Here is a 17,082-nt window from a genome sequence, read left to right as displayed (position 1 = left end):
CCCCTCTGCCCACAGCTCAGGGCAGGTTTGATTGACAAAGTGTAACACTCCCAGCATGAGGAGATGCCTCTGCTCTCAGGGACAACTATTAATTGTTGGCTTGAGTGTTGTTCCTGACATTCTTCCATGGTGATTTTTGTTTGCAAAGTCCTTAGCTGGGCTCTGTGCCTCAGTAGCCAGGTGGGACTGAAGTGGGTGCCTGGGCTGAAGTTAAGACAAGGCATGAACAGCCAGTACCAAACATGAGAATAAATCCCATTTATTTGTCAGCATAGAGACTGTCCCTGGGAGGCAGCTGCTGTGGGTGCTGAAAGCTGTTAATGTTCTCCTCAAGAGAGCACCAGGTCACCTGCTGGCTTCAGAGCAGGTGCTGGGGAGGGGCTGGAGCATGGGGCTGTCTGCAGAGGCCTGAACTGTCAGTGTGAAGAGCTGACACTAGCGACAGATCATCTCCAGCCTGGGCTCTGGCAGCAGCTGAGCTGGAACCTACCTGTAGTGGCAGGAGGCGGAAGAGACTTCCAGAAGCTGGGGCTGGACTAGATGCAGACTCCTGCCCGGGTTTGGGTCATGCTACTGAAAGCCACACGGGGCTCAGCCTGCAGTCAGCTGAATGAAATAAGTTCTGCAGTTGGCTGCCAGGACACACATCCAAGAGGAGCTGGAGTTTCTGGGAAGCACTGATCCATGCTGAGGCCTTCATGGGGCAGGGACGGAGGTGCCGCTGTTTGCTAACGCGCAGATTTCTGGCTACATCTGGGGAACGCAGGAGCTCCTTTGACAAACACCTGCTTCTTCCTGAGCTGTCTCTTGTTAAGCTGCAGTTTTCTCAGCAGGAAAGGAAGGCAAAGGGAAGCCACAGGCCGTGGCTGTGGGAGAATCACACAAGGCCCAGTTTATTCAGAACTGCACCAACCTCCCGGAGATACTGGGCATCCGGGTAGCCATTCCTGTGGGGCAGAGAGGGAAGCACTGTAAACCCTGCTGATGTGCCAAAAACACAGTGGGAAGCAGCCCTTTATTTTTGCCGCAACCTTTCAGCAGGGGCTGAGAGTGGAAGTCCTGCTCCTGGGGATGCCCTGCTGCCTGCAGGCCCATGTCATGGGAAAGGCTGGAAGTGAACACGGCCCAGAATTCTTGTCCATAGGGAACTTATGGGTTTCCACACCATTTATGGCTGTGGGATGGGCAAAGGCTTTTGCTCCAGCTGGAGGGTGCCAGGGCTGGTCTGCCACGCCATAGCTGCCCTGCAAACTGAAGCAAAGGGAGGCAGCAACTCTGCCACTGTGGGAGGGTAGAAGAGCCATCCCTGACAGGATTTGTTGAGCTGGACCCCATGGTTCTCCTCCTCCAGTTGCTAAAAAACCCACAACCATACCCAGAAGCTTAGGATGAGCTGGGCCATACCTGGCTTTGCCTCCATCCCAGGAGGTTTTGTGGGGGATAAAGCCCCATGTTACTTTTTCTTCTCCACTGCAGGACTTGATCTGGAATGTCAGCCCGCGTTCAAATGCTTTCTTCAGCAGCTTTGCTGTCTTCAGCCCTTCCTTGTTGTCAGGCAGGAAGGCACAAAAATTCCCCCCTTTGTAAGGCTGTCCTGGGTGAGGGTCCCCAACCTTAGAACAGGAATAAGACATTTTAAACAATGGCTGGAGTGCTGTGCCTCTGAGGGGATTTCTACGGTTTTGTCTAGCTGGAAACCTACACTGATGACTATGGGCCCCATGGGCTGATAGTCAATGTCAACTAAAACCAGAGATCACACGTTCTTGAGAAGCAGCAAACTGCTCCAAAACCTGGTGTGGGGCTTTTTGCCTTTCATAGGTCAGTACCTCTGCTGCTTTGCATGTGGGGCAGGGAGCTGTGGCTGTTCTTTCCCCCCAACCACCCTGACAGACCCCCACCGTGTGGGCTGCAGTGGGATGGGGAATCCCTGCGCTGGGTACCTACCCCCTGCACGCCATCAGGGATGCTGTAAGCAAGCTGAAGTGTTGGGTCTCGATAGTATCCAGGCAGGCTCTGAGACAGGGAGGAGATCTTCAATGTCCCCAAGATCTTGCAGCTTGGGGCAGTGGAGGACGATCTGCAGCAAGCTGGCTGCGTACTGTCTGCTGCAAAACATGTCCTGCACAAGGCGTGACCGCAGGCGCCCTGGCAGGTCACACCTGAGCCCTGGCAAGCATCACACTGGCCCAGAGGGATTGTGCTGCTTTCCTGTCCAAGGCTGGGGTCTCTTCTCTGCTGTGATGGGAGGTCAGGCTCCTCCTGCTCATTGCTCCTGCCCTTTGGGAGCGGGGCCGTTCCCTGATCCCTGGCCTCTGCTGCAGGTTCCTCTTGGGCCACAGCTGGTGGTGGCTCAGCAGCCGTGGCCCTGGATAGCCAGGTGGGCAGAGACTGAGGAGCTCCGTCAGCTGCAGGGACTGGACAGTGCTGCTGTCCCATTGCTTCATTGTGGCCTCCTCTGCTCTTGTCTCTTGCAAACTGGAATCTGTCTGGCAAGACTTGTTTTAGCCGGGTGGCGTCAGGCTCCCCCAGAGACAGTTTTGTCTTCCGCTGTTCCTGGGACTCCCTCAGGCCAGAAGGACTTGGCTTATCCCCTGCACCAACGCTCAGAAGGCTGCTTCCTCCTCTCCCAGCCCCAGAATCAATACGGACCCTGGCTTCCTCCTTCCCCCAAGCCTGCTGGAACCTCCAAGGACTGGAGGACCTCTTTTCCTCAGCCTCTGGCACCCAGGAAGCCCTGAGCATATCTGTAGAGTCTACTTTATTGCTGATGTTCAGGTGCTGTAGGGAATTTGGGCTGCCAGGAAGGGCTGCATCCAGCACTGGGTCCTGGCTTCTGCCTGGCTGGATGACACTTGATTTCCCTGTACTTTCTAGTGCAGGAGACATAGATGAAGACTTCACAGCACAGAGCCTCCTGGAAGAAAACATGTGGAATGCCTCAGCCACTCCTGGCACCATCTCCTTGGGGCAGACAAGATATAGCTTGTACTTGTCTTTGCTGAGTCCAACCTGGAAGGATTTTCCTCGCAAGAGGCTGCACAGTTCACTCAGGGCACTGTCATCTGGACCATCTACAGCGAGCTCTGAGTAGCTCAGACTCTGGCACACCAAGTCAGGGCACTTCTGCACAAGATCTTCCACCTTCCATTTAGCCTGGAGCAGCCTTCTCCTGTCTGCTGCCTGCAGCGTCAGCACTGTGCAGTCCCCAGCGTGGCGCTCTGAGATGTGCACCCCTCCAGCCCTGCACAGCTCATCAATAGTGGCATGGCAGACATCTTTCAGGTAAAACCACTGCAGAGAGTCCAGGCTCATTTCCTCACTCACCCTGCTGCTGCTGTCTCCGGAGTCGTTGCTTTCCTTTGACCTTGGCAGGGAGAAGCTGTTGGACCGTCGCAGCAGAGGCCTGGATGCAGAGGATTTGGAGTCTAAAGCAGAAGAGGTCCATGTCACATCACAGGTGCTGGAGATGCCAGCCAGGGAGTGGTGCTTAACGGGACCTGAGCCTTTAGACTCCTCAGGCTGCTGAAAAGTCCTGTTTTCTTTGCCCACAAAGGGCAACAGCACCTTTTGTCCTGTAAGTCTGGCACCTCCTTCCATATGGTCCCTTTCTGTGGGGTCATTCTGCTGAGGCTCTGCTGCTGACCCCAGAACCTTATCTGTCACAGGGGTGGGAGGCCGATACTGCTGGGTCAGTGCTCTTGGGTCACTCAGACCACAGGCATCTATCTCTGATGAATGTTTCTCAGACAGCTGCACGTGTCCCACTGGTGGAGAGTCCTGATCCAGCGAGAGGTTCTGGCCAGCCTGAGACCTGTCAGCTTTCAGGGCACTGAAGTTGGCAGCTAGCTTGAACTCACCTTTCAGCTCTGGCCTGCCTGGGCTAAGTCTTGTGGCTGAAGTATCCACAGGCACTTTGGCCAGGTGTAGTGCAGCCTCTGTGGTGCCAGAGGTTGCAAGGTGTGAGGGTTGGGAGCTGCTCAGCGTGTCAACCATGTGTGCAGCACCTCTCCTGGTGACACAATCCTGAAGGTGCTGCTTGGCCTGGGACACATCAACAAGGTTTCCAACAAGATAAAGCTGCTTCACATCCTCATGGCAGAGCAAGTGGGGATACAGCTGCTGCAGTTCTTGTGTCAGAGTGCTGAGTGCCTGGCTGTCCATTCCCAGCCCTTCCTTAGCAATCCTCTCCTTGCGCAGGCTCACCTCCAGCTGCTGGTAGAGCTGCTGCAGGGCCAGGTGGGCCTGTTGCAAGGCCTCCACGTTCCCAGACAGACCTCCAGATGGCTGAAGATACAATACAGCAATGCCATCGCCACTAATATCCACCACATCCACGTGATATTGGTGCAGCACACCTTGGTACTCAGCAGCACAGAACCTCTGCATGTACAAGTAAATGTCCAAGTCCATTGCTAGGGAAAAGTCCTCCAGCTTCCTCAAAAATTCCCCAGCTTCCTCACCCACTGGGCTCTGAGTTGATGGGACTTCAGCTGCCATTTCACGCACCTGGTCCCAGTTTGGCAGCTTTGCTGTCTCTTGTGCTGACCCAGGGGAGTCAGGCACTTGCTGGTGGTCATGCATTCCCATCTCTTTGGCCCCATGGCTGGAAGCTGGCAGGAGGATCTCGCCAATGGCTTGGTTCCTGAGGTTCAGGCTGCCTAGCAGGTCTCTGCTGAAGGTCTGCAGCTCAGTGAACGGTCCCTGGACTATGCAGTGCATATTCTTTGAGTCAAAGTTGAACTGTACATTGCTGTAGCCTTTCTGCAAGTCCCTCAGGAGGATTTTGCCAGTGGGAAGCTTGCCATAGTCAATTGTCATGCACACACATAGGAAGATCTGCAAGTAGATAGCAAAGGAGTGAGAGAGCAAGGACCAAAACCAACCCCTTCTAAAGGTACAGGAGAAGGCAATTGCACCTGGCCCCTGCATTACTATGACAGAAGAGATGACACAGTCTTCCACCTCTCTCCCTCAGCATCCTACTTTTGAGAGAGATGGACCGTGACACAGACAGGACCAAAAGACCCAGGCTAAGCAAATCCTTGACCTCGTGCACTTGTCAAAAGCTGTCTGCAGACAAGGAGCCAGAGGGGGAAATTGCACATTTCTACACACACAGAGTTCTTCAAAAAGCCCAAACCCAATAAATCCACTATTGTTTCTGCATCTGAAATGCAGTTGCCCTCTTGCCTTTGCAGAGCTTCAGCTCCAGATCTTCAAGCACTTTTGGCACCATAGACTTGCAAAAAGCTTTGGGTATGCAAAAAACAAGGGTATGGGAATTAGCCTGGCCTTGCCTCTCGTTTTTATGTCTGAGCCCCAAAAAGCTCGGACATAAAAACAAGACATGGCTACTGCCACAGTCTCTTGAGACTGGAGGAAAAGGCAAGAACTCCCCAGTGCTCCCTAGACACCAGCATGTCTGTATCCTAAGCTTTCCTGAGAAGGAGAGAGGAACAATACACTGTACATCCAGCTGATGACATGGCAGAGGCATTAAAACAATTCCCCATGTGGCACCAGATGGACTGGAGAAAAGTGCCTGTTCTCTCCAGCCTGACTATCCTTCATTTGACAGGCACAAACGCCAGATGACTGAGCCCACAAGGCTGCCAGGCTGTCCCTGTGCTATTAGCACAGAAAAAACGTCTTCATTTGAATATGAATGAAAATGGATTTAAGTGTAATTAAGATTAAAGGAGAGAGTGAGGTCTCCCTTCCCAAGCTGTCTGCCAGGCACAGAGTGAGTGGGAGCAGCTGGGGCTGCCATGGCCCCTCAGTACCTCATCGGGGCTCAGCTCTGCAGCGTGCGGGGTCACCTCCAGTGGGTACAGTGTCCTTCCGACTGCCAGCACGTGGTTTTTCACCTTCAGGATCCTCTGGGCCACTGGTGGGAAAAGCCACCCGGACCTTCGTCAGCCCAGCCAAGGGGCAGCAGTGGCGGTGGGGCCGGGGACAGTGGGACGGGGGACAGTGGGATGGGGACAGCAGGACAGGGGATGGTGGGAGAGGGGAAGCGAGGGTTGGGGATGGTGGGACAGGGGGTGGTGGGACAGGTAATAGTGGGGCTGGGGATGGTGGGACAGGGGACAGCCTGACAGGAAAGGGCGGGGTTGGGGATGGTGGCACAGGGGATGGCGGGACAGGGAAGAGTGGGGCTGGGGATGGCAGGACATGGAAGAGTGGGGCTGGGGATGGCGGGACATGGAAGAGTGGGGCTGGGGATGGCGGGACAGGGAAGAGTAGGGCTGGGGATGGTGGGACAGGGAAGAGTGGGGCTGGGGATGGCGGGACAGGGAAGAGTGGGGCTGGGGATGGCGGGACAGGGAAGAGTGGGGCTGGGGATGGCGGGACAGGGAAGAGTGGGGCTGGGGATGGCGGGACAGGCCGGGCCCCCGAGGGTCCCGCGGGCGTTACCTTCTGGTGCCTCGAAGATGATGAGGGCGCAGGGCGGGGACCCGGGCAGCACCCGGACGTCGGCGATGTCCCCGCCACCGTTGCGGGAGCGCAGGAAGTGAATGGTCAGCTTGTCGGCCACCCTGTCGGGAGGCAGCTCGGCAGGGAAGCCCCGCACCCGCACCGTGCGGCCCGCCATGCCCGCGGCGGCGGCTGCCCGGGCCCCGCCACACCGGCACGGCCTCCCGGGAGCCCCGGCGGCGGCTGCCCTGCCTCGCCACACCGGGCCCTCGCCCTCCCGGTGCCACCCCGGCTCTGCAGCCCCTGCTCGGCCCCCAGCTCCTCTCCGGCCTCCGCCCCGGCCCCGCCGCCGCGGGGAAATGAAAGCGAAAGCGGAGCTGCCCCGCCCTGGGCCCCGCGGGAAGGCGCGGCCCGGCCCCACAGAGCGCGGCCGGGGAAGGGCCCAGCCTCCCTCAGGCTGCCGCAGGCAGCGCCCGGCCCGACCCGGCCCAGCCCGACCCCAACACGACAGACACGGTGCTCCCAACAGACGCTTTAATTTCCCCCGTGCCCGCCGGCCAACGGAGCTCCTCAGCCTCGGGCTGACGGGGCCGGCCAGGACTAGCCTGGAGCTGGCCAGGACTAGCCCCTGTCCTCCACGAACACGGCCACCCCTGTCCGCCCTGCTGGGACGTAGGCAAGGGCATCCACCTCTCCGCCGCCGCGGCTGGCCTTCTGGAAGTGGATCTCCAGGGCGTCTCTCATGGACTCCTCACTCAGCACGTCGGGGATGCCCAAAAGCAGGACAGTCCTGGGGCAGCGGGAGGGCTGGAGCTGGGCAGAGCAGGGGGTGAGCTGCAGAGCAGTGCAGGGAGAGGGGCTTCAGGAGCCCCCCCCACCTGTGCTGCCTCAGCCCAGGCTGGCAGGTGCTGCTTGCACAGGGGTCATGCCCTTACCTGCAGGTTAGCGATGTCTCCACTCATGCATGGTGATATTTTGACTTTGTATTTCCCTTTCCCAATAAGCACTTGGATATGTCCTTTTTCAATTAGCGGCTCTGCCACTGCATATGGAGAGGAAAGCCCTGAGCTGTCCAGGTCCCAGGTAAGCTCCAGACAATGTTATGTCCCTGGCATAGGCACCAAGACTGATGCTGCCCAGCTCATTGCTCAGCTCACTGGCACCAGCACAGTCTTGGGGGAGGCAGGACAGCCTGGGGCTCACTCTACCTTCCCTGTTCCCCACACACAGCTTCATCTGCTCTCAGGAGTTTCCCCCCCAGAGCAAGCTGGGCTGCTCCATCCTTGCCAGCCACCCAAGCTCAGCACACCCCACGCACCTCCATCCTGTGTGAAGGTCAGCACCACCTGGCCAGAGTCATCCAGGAACTCCCTGCTCTCCACCTCGCTACCCCCATTCTTTGCCTTGCTGAAGAAGAGCTCCAGCTTGTCCAGCAGTGCCTCCTTGCAGATGCCCAGGCTGGGCAAGTCAGACACAAGGATGCTCCTGCTGCTCTGAGTCAGCCTGACCTGTGGGTGGCACCGGCCAGTCAGTGCCAGGGCAGGACTGACCCCAGAGCTCCGGGGAGCAGTGCTGAGTGGGGTTGGTAGCAGTGCCCTGGCCGAGGCAGGCTCAGACAGGGGATGCAGCATGCCCAGGGCAGCTCCATGGCATGGGGAGCAGGCGAGCTGCGGGCCCTACCTCCAGGGCAGACGGCAGCAGGATCTCCACGGGCACTGCCTGCACTCGCACTCTGCACCGGTCCAGCTCCTCCAGTTCCTCCCCACAGCTCAGCTCCACCATGTGCTCCCTCATCTCTATGATCCTCTGGGCCACTGCGAGCAGGGAGAGCCCCCAACACAGGGGAGTCACTGCCCGCTCCCAGCGCTCTACAGGACAGGACACGGCACAGCAAACGCTTCGGGGAGGGGGCACAGCCCCACACAAGGCAGGGAGAGGGACAGTGCCAAACTCTGGCACAGGGAGGGGACACAGGGCAGGCCCCAAAATAGTCGAGCAGGACCTGGCCGGAGCAGTGCTCTTCTCACACTTACCCTTTGCCTCCTCAAAGGTGATGAGAGCTGAGCCCCCTGGCATAGGGTAGTGGATCAGTGGGGTGAGCATCAGCTTATTCATGTCCTCCTTGTTTACTGTGAGTCCCTTAAAGATCATTTTCTTTTCCGGCAAGGCAGACAGCATCTAGGTTTAAATACAGACAGCACCTGGAGGAAACTGGATCCTGCACAGGGCATGTCCCTGCCAATCCACAGACTAGAAATAAACTCATGGCTGGAGAACATCAGCAGAGTCTCTCCTAGGGTCTGGCAGTGCCTGGAATCCCAAAGCCATGACTGGAGCTCCTGGCCCTGGCAGAGGAGCTGCCTGCTAACAGGAGCTATTCCAGTCATCACACAGTGCCCAGCTGCATTCACCTGCAGCCTCTCCAGCCAGGCTTGTGCCCTTGCCAGCAGACCCAGGTGCCCACACACACTCTGTTACCATCACAGGATCATTCCAGAGGACTCTCTTCTTCAGTTCTTCCAGTTTATTTTTCAGGACCTGCTTCTCCTGCCTCAGTCTGTTGTTCTCCTCCTTTGCTGCAAAAATCTGGAAGGAAGGAAGGAAGGAAAGAGTGGGCAGTAGGGAACACCAGGACACAAGGGGCTGCAGTACACAACTGTTCTGAGCACAGCACTGTTCTTGGGCACACAGCTCCATCCCATTCTCCTGCTCTTGACTGCCTGCAGCCCTGCCCTGGTTCCTCTCCTTTGAGGACAGCCCTCCCTTTGCTTCGGCACAGACCTTATGTTTCCCATGAAAACTCCACTGGATCCCAAGCAAGTGATCTCAGACCAGTGATACAGCCCCTGCACCCCCTGCCACCCTTCCAAGCCTAAGACACATCCACTGAACACTGACCTGGTGGGCTCTCTCTTGATCTCCGTTTAAAGACAGCTGTTGCTCGAGGATTTTATGAAGAAGTTCTTCTTCCTTCAGCTCTCGTGTCCCTCGCTCTGCAGCTTCGTTGGCCATTTGTAGGTTTGCATGGTCTTGCCCCAGAATACTGAGCTCCTGTGAGAAGCACCATCAGACAGCAAGACCCTGATGACATTGTATGACCCCACCAGCCACCCAGCCCTGGTACAGGCTGTGCCTTTGGGAATGAGCCTGGACCCCAGAACAGGCTCTTTTCTCCGTGGAATTACTCTTCTCTGCCTCCTCTGACTCGTAGTCCAAGAAAACACACTCGAGCTCCTGCCCAGGGCCGGCCGGGCGGATCCCGGGCAGTCGGGATCCGGCCGACCAAGCCTCTCTCTCTCGGACGCAGCTGGACCCACCTTACACCGCTCCATCTCCCACCGGAGCTGCTCGGGGCTCTCCTCGGGGAGCAGCCGGACGAAGGAGTCCTAAAGACAGGAGGGGTCTCAGCCGCGCTGCGCCGCCCCCCAGCCCGCAGGCTCCCGCGGCTCAGTCCTTCCTCACCTCCTCTGAATCCATCCCCGCAGCGCTGGCGGCAGCACGGACCGGAGCCCCGGTCCCGCGGGGAGCCCTGCCCTGTCCTGCCCGCCGGGACCGCTCCCCCTGCCCGGTGCTGCTGCCGGGGACCCCGCGCCTGCTCCCGCCTTTCGCTTTCGCTTTCGCCGCCTCGCTCCGCCCCGCCCTCCCCCGAGCGCAGCCCCGGCCGCGGCCCGGGGACGGTGAAAGGCCGGGCCCGCCCAGCCCCGCCCGAACCCATCACCCCCATCCTCCCCCCACCCAACTCGCCCTGCCACGAACGTGGTCAGCTAAGAAATAACCTCTTCCTGCCCCACTCCTGGATTTACAACCCGACCCAGCCCCTGCTCCACAGGTAGCTAGCAGCCAGCACTGCCCCGTTCACCCACAAATCAGTCACCACACAATTCACTGCGCACTCAGTAGACACCTGGAATTTGCCTTCCCTCTCTCGCTCTTTTTCTCACAGGGATCACTGCAGTTTTGGGAATGAGAGATTTCCACTGTGGCAGGAACATCAACCAGCCCGCAGCTGCAGAAGGGAAGCACAGCCCTGGCCCCACACGGAGCAGTCCCAGAGGTGACACCTACACTCACAGCTCGGGCTGCACAAGGCTCCACAAACATGCTGACGTTCACCTAGACTGCAATGGCTTTCCCAGCTCTTAGAGACACAGAGCAAGCATGACCACAACACAAAGCCCACTGCTTGTGCGTTAAAATAACAAAAAACCATGGTTTTTAATAAACATTTATTGATGCAACTTTGTTACACCCTTAGAATCGCAGCTTCTGGAAGAACCACTTGTTCTTGCCGGTTTTGTACCTGAAAGAGAACACACAGGTTAGAGAAGGATCTGTACTAGCAGGTAACAGCACCAAACCTGTACCTGAGCTGTCCCAGACACACAGAATGCAGAACCCAGCTCACCCAGAGGCAATCCACCTGGTCTCTTTGGCCTAGGCTACAACTAAACCCACTTTAAATACTGAAATTCCAAGGGAAGCAAGTGCTAGGTTCCAGATTTCTCATGAAAGACACCTGCACTGTGGCAGTTTCCACCCCAACAGGCACAAGCACAGGACACAGCCATCCTGCTGGATACCTCGTGTGGAGGGCAGTCACTGGGAGATGCCCTCGGAGAACAGCTCAGGGGCTGCCCAAGGCACTGCGTATCCCACTGAGGCCACACAGCTCCTTCCTCTGAAGGAGCTTCTGAACAGAAAACCCTAAAGAAAGTAACCCAAGCACCCCCACACGAAGTGTCAGCACTGCCCTGGCCACCCAGCCCAGTGATAAGAGAGGATGAACTGGCAGCATGCTGTCAGATCATCCTCTGGCACCTGAAAGGCCCTGCACATGCTGGCACGATGCTGCACACACACAGTGCTACACATACGAAGCTGCTGCACACGTGCACAGGTGAAAAGAAAACAACAAACATGCGTGCAGGGAAGCTGGGGCAGAAGTGCCAACTTGGGAGACTCACAGGCTGCGGCACAGCCCCACCAAGTCCTCACCCTGGGGATGAGAACCAACACCACTGAAGAGACGAGCTCCCAACTCACCTTTCCTCAAATTTCACCTTGGCTTCACGTCTTGCTTTGCGTTTCAGAGCAGGATCCCTGAACACATCCTTATTGACCACTGTTTTGTCCAGGGGAATATCCACAGAATACCTGGGAAAGAGCAGAATGGTGCAAAAGGGGCATGGTACCCAGCACAGGGCTGAAAATCAAGCTGAGCTCCTGGCAGTCAAACATTCATTCTAGTGTCCAGTCAAGGAGCTACAGCTTGAAAAGTCTCCTCAGTTCAGGAATCACCAAAGCACTACAGCAGTCTCAGTTCAGCCCATAAAGGAAACAGCCACACACTTTGTGAGGGATATGCAGCTCTGTTCAACGTGGCGCATGGGAGCTGCTCTAGGAGCTCTGAGGCACAGTAAGGAATGGCTCTGCCAGCTCCAGACCCTCACAGCTGTCTCAAATTGCTCATCTGCTGACACCCCCTGAGCAAAGAGATTAGTGCGGCTGAAATAAGAGCCAGCTACCTCATTCCAAAAGTTCATTAATATTTTCACTCAGCCTCAGACTCCCAGCTCCCTGTTTTTGCAGAGCCTGAGCCTCATATTCACCAGCCACAGCATTAACAGCCTTGGTGACTCCCGGTGTTCAGTACAGAACACAAGAAACACGAAAGCAGCCAAGACTCCTCCGGCCCTGCCGGCAGCAGCACTCCGGGGGCTGCACTCACCGGGTGGGCATCAGGTGGTTGTAGTTGTAAACCTTCACGAAGGACTTGATCTTGGACCTTTTTGCGATCTTTTTCTTGCCCATGGCAGCAGTCACCTTACGCGGGTAGCGGTCGATGCCGGCCACCAAGGCGTGGCTGTACGGCCGGTCCGAGGTGCCATCGTCGATGTTCTGAAATAAACAGGCCGCGGCGGCGATGGCACCGAGGAGCCGCGGCCGGGCGCGGCCCCGCCGGCTCAGCGCCACGCTCACCTTCACGATGACGGCCTTGCGCCCCGAGTAGCGCCCGGCCAGCACCAGCACCACCTTCCCCGGTTTCATGAACTTCCCCATCTCTGCGGAGGCAGCAGCCGGCAGTCAGAGCGGGCCCGAGCCGCGCCCCGGCCGCCACCTCCGCGGATGGCGGCGGATCCCGATCCCGCGCCCGCCCGCACTCACCGAGGCTCCGCTGCGATGGCGCCCAGGCCGGAAGAGAAATGGAACGCCGAGCGCCGGCCTTCCGCTGAGCGGCGCTTCGTCACTTCCGCCGCGTCACCGGGAGCCGCGGCCGGCACCGTGCGGCGCTGCCGGGTGTCCGCCCCCTCCGCCCTCCCCGGGCACGGCGCTGCCGGGTGTCCGCCCCCCTCCGCCCTCCCCGGGCACGGCGCTGCCGGGTGTCCGCCCCACTCCGCCCTCCCCGGGCACGGCGCTGCCGGGTGTCCGCCCCCCTCCGCCCTCCCCGGGGCACGGCGCTGCCGGGTGTCCGCCCCACTCCGCCCTCCCCGGGTACGATGGTGCCGGGTGTCCGCCCCCCTCGGGCACGGCGGTGCCGGGTGTCCGCCCTCCCCGCGCTCCCCGGGCACGGCGGGCACGGCGTCACAGCCCCGGTAACGGACAGAGCACACGGCACGGCGGCAGTCTCGGCCCACATGTACTACAGGTATTTAATACACCCCGCGGGACACCGGCCTGCACTGACCGCCGCACAAAAGCCTGGAACAAGGAGCTGGGGCCGTTGGACAAAGCGCCCCGGCAGCCCAAGAGACACAGACTGCGGAACCGCTGGAGGAGCCCCCTGGCACCTCTGGATCTGCCCCGTCTTCTCCCGGGAGAGGTCAAGTCCCATGTGACCGGGAACCTGCAATGTGCCTCAACATCTGCCAGCTCCCTCCTCCATGAGGGATTGCATGTGCACATGGTGTAGAGCAGACACTGGCAGAAATAACCACAAAGGAGCTCAGCTGCACATCCCAAGGGTCTTCCCCCACCTGCAGGTCCCGTGGCCAGGCCTCTGCCCCCCAACCCCCAACAGTCACTGGCTGCTGGACAAGGCAGTTTGGCCCAAGAGGAGCAGGGAGGGGGCAGAGCAAGGTGCTGCCCAACCCGCAGCCTCCAGCTGCTGTGCAGGGGCAGCATCGGACAACACACTGCCAGCATCATGACACCCTAAGATTTCCCTAAAAGCAAATACCAAAGAGACAAACTTGGGTCTTACAAAAGCCAGGCTTCTTGAGCCCAACAGCTGCCTACTAGTGGAAAAGGGATGATCTACAATAAAAACACATCAAAAAGCATCTTTGATGTTTTTCAGCTGCCGAACAGCCAAGTCAACCGGGAGGTTGAACTTCAAGTTGCTCAGGCGGCTGAGGAGGGTGAGCGCACTTTCAAAGCCTGTGTTGGCCATGTAGCTCCAGGGCTGGTAGTGAGACTGAACTAAAGCTCCAGACTTGCAGATGAGGTTGAGCCATGAGACCAGGCGCTGCTCGTTCAGTGCCATGCACACCAGTGCCTTCAGCTCCGAGTCTGCGCTGCGCTTGAAGGGGCTGTGCTCTGTGAGCACCGTGTGGATGGCTGTCAGCAGGCTCTGCTTGGGGGTAGCCACCGTTGCTCCTGTCACAGGCAAGGCGAAGGACTGGGACAGCTTGCGAGCTGGGGATTCCACGAAGGCTTGTCCATTCTTAGCGTTGTAATACTTGACAAAGAGTTCCCAGGGGTGCATGGTCCGCGGCGAGGGCGTGAACGCAGGAATCAAGCATGCGATGGGGGCCAGCACCAGGCTCATGCCTGGGGAAGAGGCGTAGAGCCCGTGAGCCATCAGGTCCCGCAGAGCGATCGTCAGCTCCCTGCGCACAGCCAGAGTCAGCTCATCTCTGCCTCCAAGGGGAACGTCCTGCAGCTCAGAGGAGCAGATAACATGCTCTGCCTGCTGGTGTTTCAGGGCAAGCTGCCTCACCCGCTCCACTGACAACTCCAGTTTCTCTATTAAGGGGGAGAAGTCCTGGTTGTCTTGGTCCTTCTGCCAGAGGGTGCGAGGGATCTGACCCGTGGCACAGCCAAACTGGCTGACAGCAAAGATCTGCAGCACGGCCAGCACGCGGCGCATGAGCTGCAGGCCCGTTTCTTGCATCCTTCTGGCATCTTCTGGGTTCACTGACCAGGTTAGAAAAGAGAAAAACATTCTCTCATCAGGGAGTCAACAACTCTGCTTGTTCATACACACAAAGGGAGTGCAAATATCTGAAAATTCCTTCAGACTAACATTCTGACCAGCAGCAGATGCCTCATGCTACATTATTGTATTTCCAGCAGGTTCACGGGATAAGTAGGGAGGTCTCAAACTCTAAAGAACACTGGATCCCCCTGGCTCACTGTACCTGCTCACAGATCTCAGAGCTTGACAAGCATGAATTAATTACAGTGTGTTTTGCACCAAGTATCAGCAGTCTCTTCCTGACCCCCACTGAGGACCAAGCCCACCCTCTGTGCCACATGCTCAGGCTCTGTGACTGCTCTGAGGATCCCATGCAAGGAGGGTAAAGGAACAGGACGCAGGCCTTCAGCAGAGGGAATGCAGAAGCACAAAGACCAGCTGCCAGGAAAAAACAGAGAATGACTGGTTCATGCTTGTGAAAGCTCCAGGGAGGAACTGGAGCTTTGCCAGCAGCACCGAGCCCAGCAGTGCCCACCTCTGTTCCCAGAAGGCCGGGTGCTGGGCTTGTAAGAGCCTCCGCAGTCACAGTGTCCATCTTCTGCCTTGCCAGAGCTTCCAACTTCATCTACAAAAAAGATTTCCCATCATTATTTCCCATTTGTGAATTTCAGCTGCATATCCCAAATATTAAGATCAACATTCCTCTGACCCCTCTGGACCTCTTTTGTCACTCTATCGATACTTTTCCTCATCATCAGTTTAGAAAGATTTGTACTTTCCTGTCACCCAGAAGCTGTTCCTGCATCTCCCGACAGCTGTGACCTCTCTCCCCATGACTATGTCAGGGAATTACAAAGCAATTCAGTCTGCTCATTCAAAAACTCATCACTGACCCTGAATGAAGTTGATGAACATTTCGAGGTCCCTTATCTGGGTCTTCAGTTGTTCCACCAGCTGCTCCTTCACCCTGGCTGGATTTACAATCTGTGCTATGGCAGCATCCACCCGCTGTCGCAGTTCCTCTGGAGAGAGCGTTGCAATATCTTCACTCAAGTCCATGTCCAGTTTCTTTATCAACTCATTTATAATCATCTGCAAAACACAAGTGAGCAGCACAATTCCACCATGTGGCACTGCTGCCCAGGAGCTTCAAATGCTCCTTTCCCAGAGATTCCCTCAAAAACAGGATACCTTTGCTGCACAGAAATAATTGCAAAAGACACGGGACAGGTTCACACATGTAGACAAACTCCTGACATTCTATTACAGCTGCTGGTGAGAAATGCAGATTGATGAGTGAGTCTGTAAGATGCTCACAAGGGCTAGGAAATACAGCAGGAGGATTTGTGAGCCTTACCCGTTGTCTTTCCATAACCACAGACTGTGGCAGAGAATCATAGCTGCCCTCTTGGTAAGCAAAGGTCTCTAGGTCATCCAGCTGTGTCTTGAGCTGCAGGATCAGCTCTCTCTGCTTCTCCTTCTGGACTTCAATTTGCTCCTGCTTCTCTCGCTCACCCTAAAAAAAAAAAATCAATAAATAAAATGGAAGACTTACTGTCATATCCAAGCCCCAGAGAACAGGATTATGACATGAGGAGTGTTTCCTGCAGCTCATGTACTTAATTAGTGAGCACTGCAAACCAGTCTGAGACAGAAATGTGTTTGAGCACCAAGCAGAGGTGCCAGCTACATCACCTCCTCTGATAAGGGAGCGGAAGCACCTCTCCAGACCTCTTGCACCCACGTCCTGTCCCACAAGGCCAGGATCCAGAGAGAAAGGAGCCAAATAACGTACATATCACAGATCCTCTGAGTCACCTGTGCTGTACCAGGGCGTGGAGCCGTGACACACCACTCAGGGCTCTAGGGCACATCCCTTCGAGCTGGCTCCGAGTCACCAGGGGCCTGTGCACGTCTGGTACTGAGCTCGAACCCGAGCAGCGCGAGCAGGATCGCAGCCGCCGCTAACAGGCTTCAGCCGCGGTCAGGCCCACACACCGACCCCGGGGCTCTGCCCGGCAAAGGCCCCCCTCTGCCCTGCCGCGGGCACTCACTCACTCACCGGGGCTGCGCCGAGACCATGGGGAAGCGGCGCGGGGCAGCCGCGGAAGGCGAAGTCCTCGAGGTCGCGGAGCAGGCGCTGCTGCTCGGCCGGGCCGGCCCGGGCCACCTGCCGCAGCCGGAACTGCACCTGAGCGAAGTGCGAGGCGAGGGCCAGCAGCGCTCCGTGCAGCCGGCGCCGCTCGGCCCGCAGCTGCGGCACCGACTGCGGCGACTCGCCCCCCGCGGCCGCCGCCTCTTCGTCCTCCTCTTCCTCGTCTTCTTCCGCCGACACGGCGCCCACCGGCGCCCAGCGCTCGCCGGGGCCCAGCGAGCCGCCCTCCCCCTCCATAGCCGCCGCTACCGGCGCCGCGCCGCCGCCATCTTGCCGGCGCGGGGCGGGACCGGGCGGGGCCAGCGCGCCCCCTCGCGGCCCGGCGTGGTGGCTGCGGCGGCCCCGGGGGCGCGCCCCGGGCGGGGCGGGG

The 17,082-nt window shown here is 57.9% G+C and overlaps 4 protein-coding genes across 5 annotated transcripts; all 4 read right to left on the bottom strand.

The window, feature by feature from the left end:
- Positions 1-234: 234 nt before the first annotated feature.
- LOC120411323 lies at positions 235-6,747 on the bottom strand. Its single transcript, XM_039565654.1, has 5 exons — positions 6,421-6,747; positions 5,787-5,890; positions 1,948-4,839; positions 1,405-1,613; positions 235-947 (listed from the first exon to the last, which is right to left on the bottom strand). The coding sequence occupies exons 1-5, from the start codon at positions 6,596-6,598 to the stop codon at positions 878-880; spliced, it is 3,453 nt and encodes a 1,150-aa protein (XP_039421588.1). The 5' UTR covers positions 6,599-6,747; the 3' UTR covers positions 235-877.
- Positions 6,748-6,940: 193 nt separating this feature from the next.
- Positions 6,941-10,043, bottom strand: IFI35 (interferon induced protein 35). Its single transcript, XM_019293830.3, has 9 exons — positions 9,883-10,043; positions 9,738-9,806; positions 9,319-9,471; positions 8,899-9,006; positions 8,454-8,598; positions 8,101-8,234; positions 7,739-7,928; positions 7,356-7,462; positions 6,941-7,233 (listed from the first exon to the last, which is right to left on the bottom strand). Exons 1-9 carry the CDS (start codon positions 9,895-9,897, stop codon positions 7,042-7,044), a joined length of 1,113 nt encoding a protein of 370 aa, XP_019149375.2. The 5' UTR covers positions 9,898-10,043; the 3' UTR covers positions 6,941-7,041.
- A 586-nt stretch (positions 10,044-10,629) lies between these two features.
- RPL27 (ribosomal protein L27) lies at positions 10,630-12,694 on the bottom strand. Of its 2 annotated transcripts, XM_039565700.1 has the most exons (5): positions 12,586-12,694; positions 12,400-12,482; positions 12,149-12,318; positions 11,464-11,574; positions 10,630-10,720 (listed from the first exon to the last, which is right to left on the bottom strand). In XM_039565700.1, exons 2-5 carry the CDS (start codon positions 12,478-12,480, stop codon positions 10,672-10,674), a joined length of 411 nt encoding a protein of 136 aa, XP_039421634.1. In that variant the 5' UTR covers positions 12,481-12,482; positions 12,586-12,694; the 3' UTR covers positions 10,630-10,671. The 2 variants fall into 2 exon arrangements, with proteins under 2 accessions (XP_039421634.1, XP_039421635.1); XM_039565701.1 differs by lacking the exon at positions 12,586-12,694 and having other exon boundaries at positions 12,400-12,483.
- Positions 12,695-13,044: 350 nt separating this feature from the next.
- Positions 13,045-16,994, bottom strand: RUNDC1 (RUN domain containing 1). The gene is made up of 5 exons (XM_039565674.1): positions 16,620-16,994; positions 15,915-16,073; positions 15,451-15,649; positions 15,093-15,182; positions 13,045-14,556 (listed from the first exon to the last, which is right to left on the bottom strand). The coding sequence occupies exons 1-5, from the start codon at positions 16,947-16,949 to the stop codon at positions 13,691-13,693; spliced, it is 1,644 nt and encodes a 547-aa protein (XP_039421608.1). The 5' UTR covers positions 16,950-16,994; the 3' UTR covers positions 13,045-13,690.
- Positions 16,995-17,082: the final 88 nt, after the last annotated feature.

Source organism: Corvus cornix, chromosome 27 (genome assembly GCF_000738735.6).
Source record: "Corvus cornix cornix isolate S_Up_H32 chromosome 27, ASM73873v5, whole genome shotgun sequence".
In the NCBI taxonomy this organism is placed as follows: Eukaryota; Metazoa; Chordata; class Aves; order Passeriformes; family Corvidae; genus Corvus; species Corvus cornix.
This window is presented reverse-complemented; position numbering and strand designations above follow the sequence as displayed.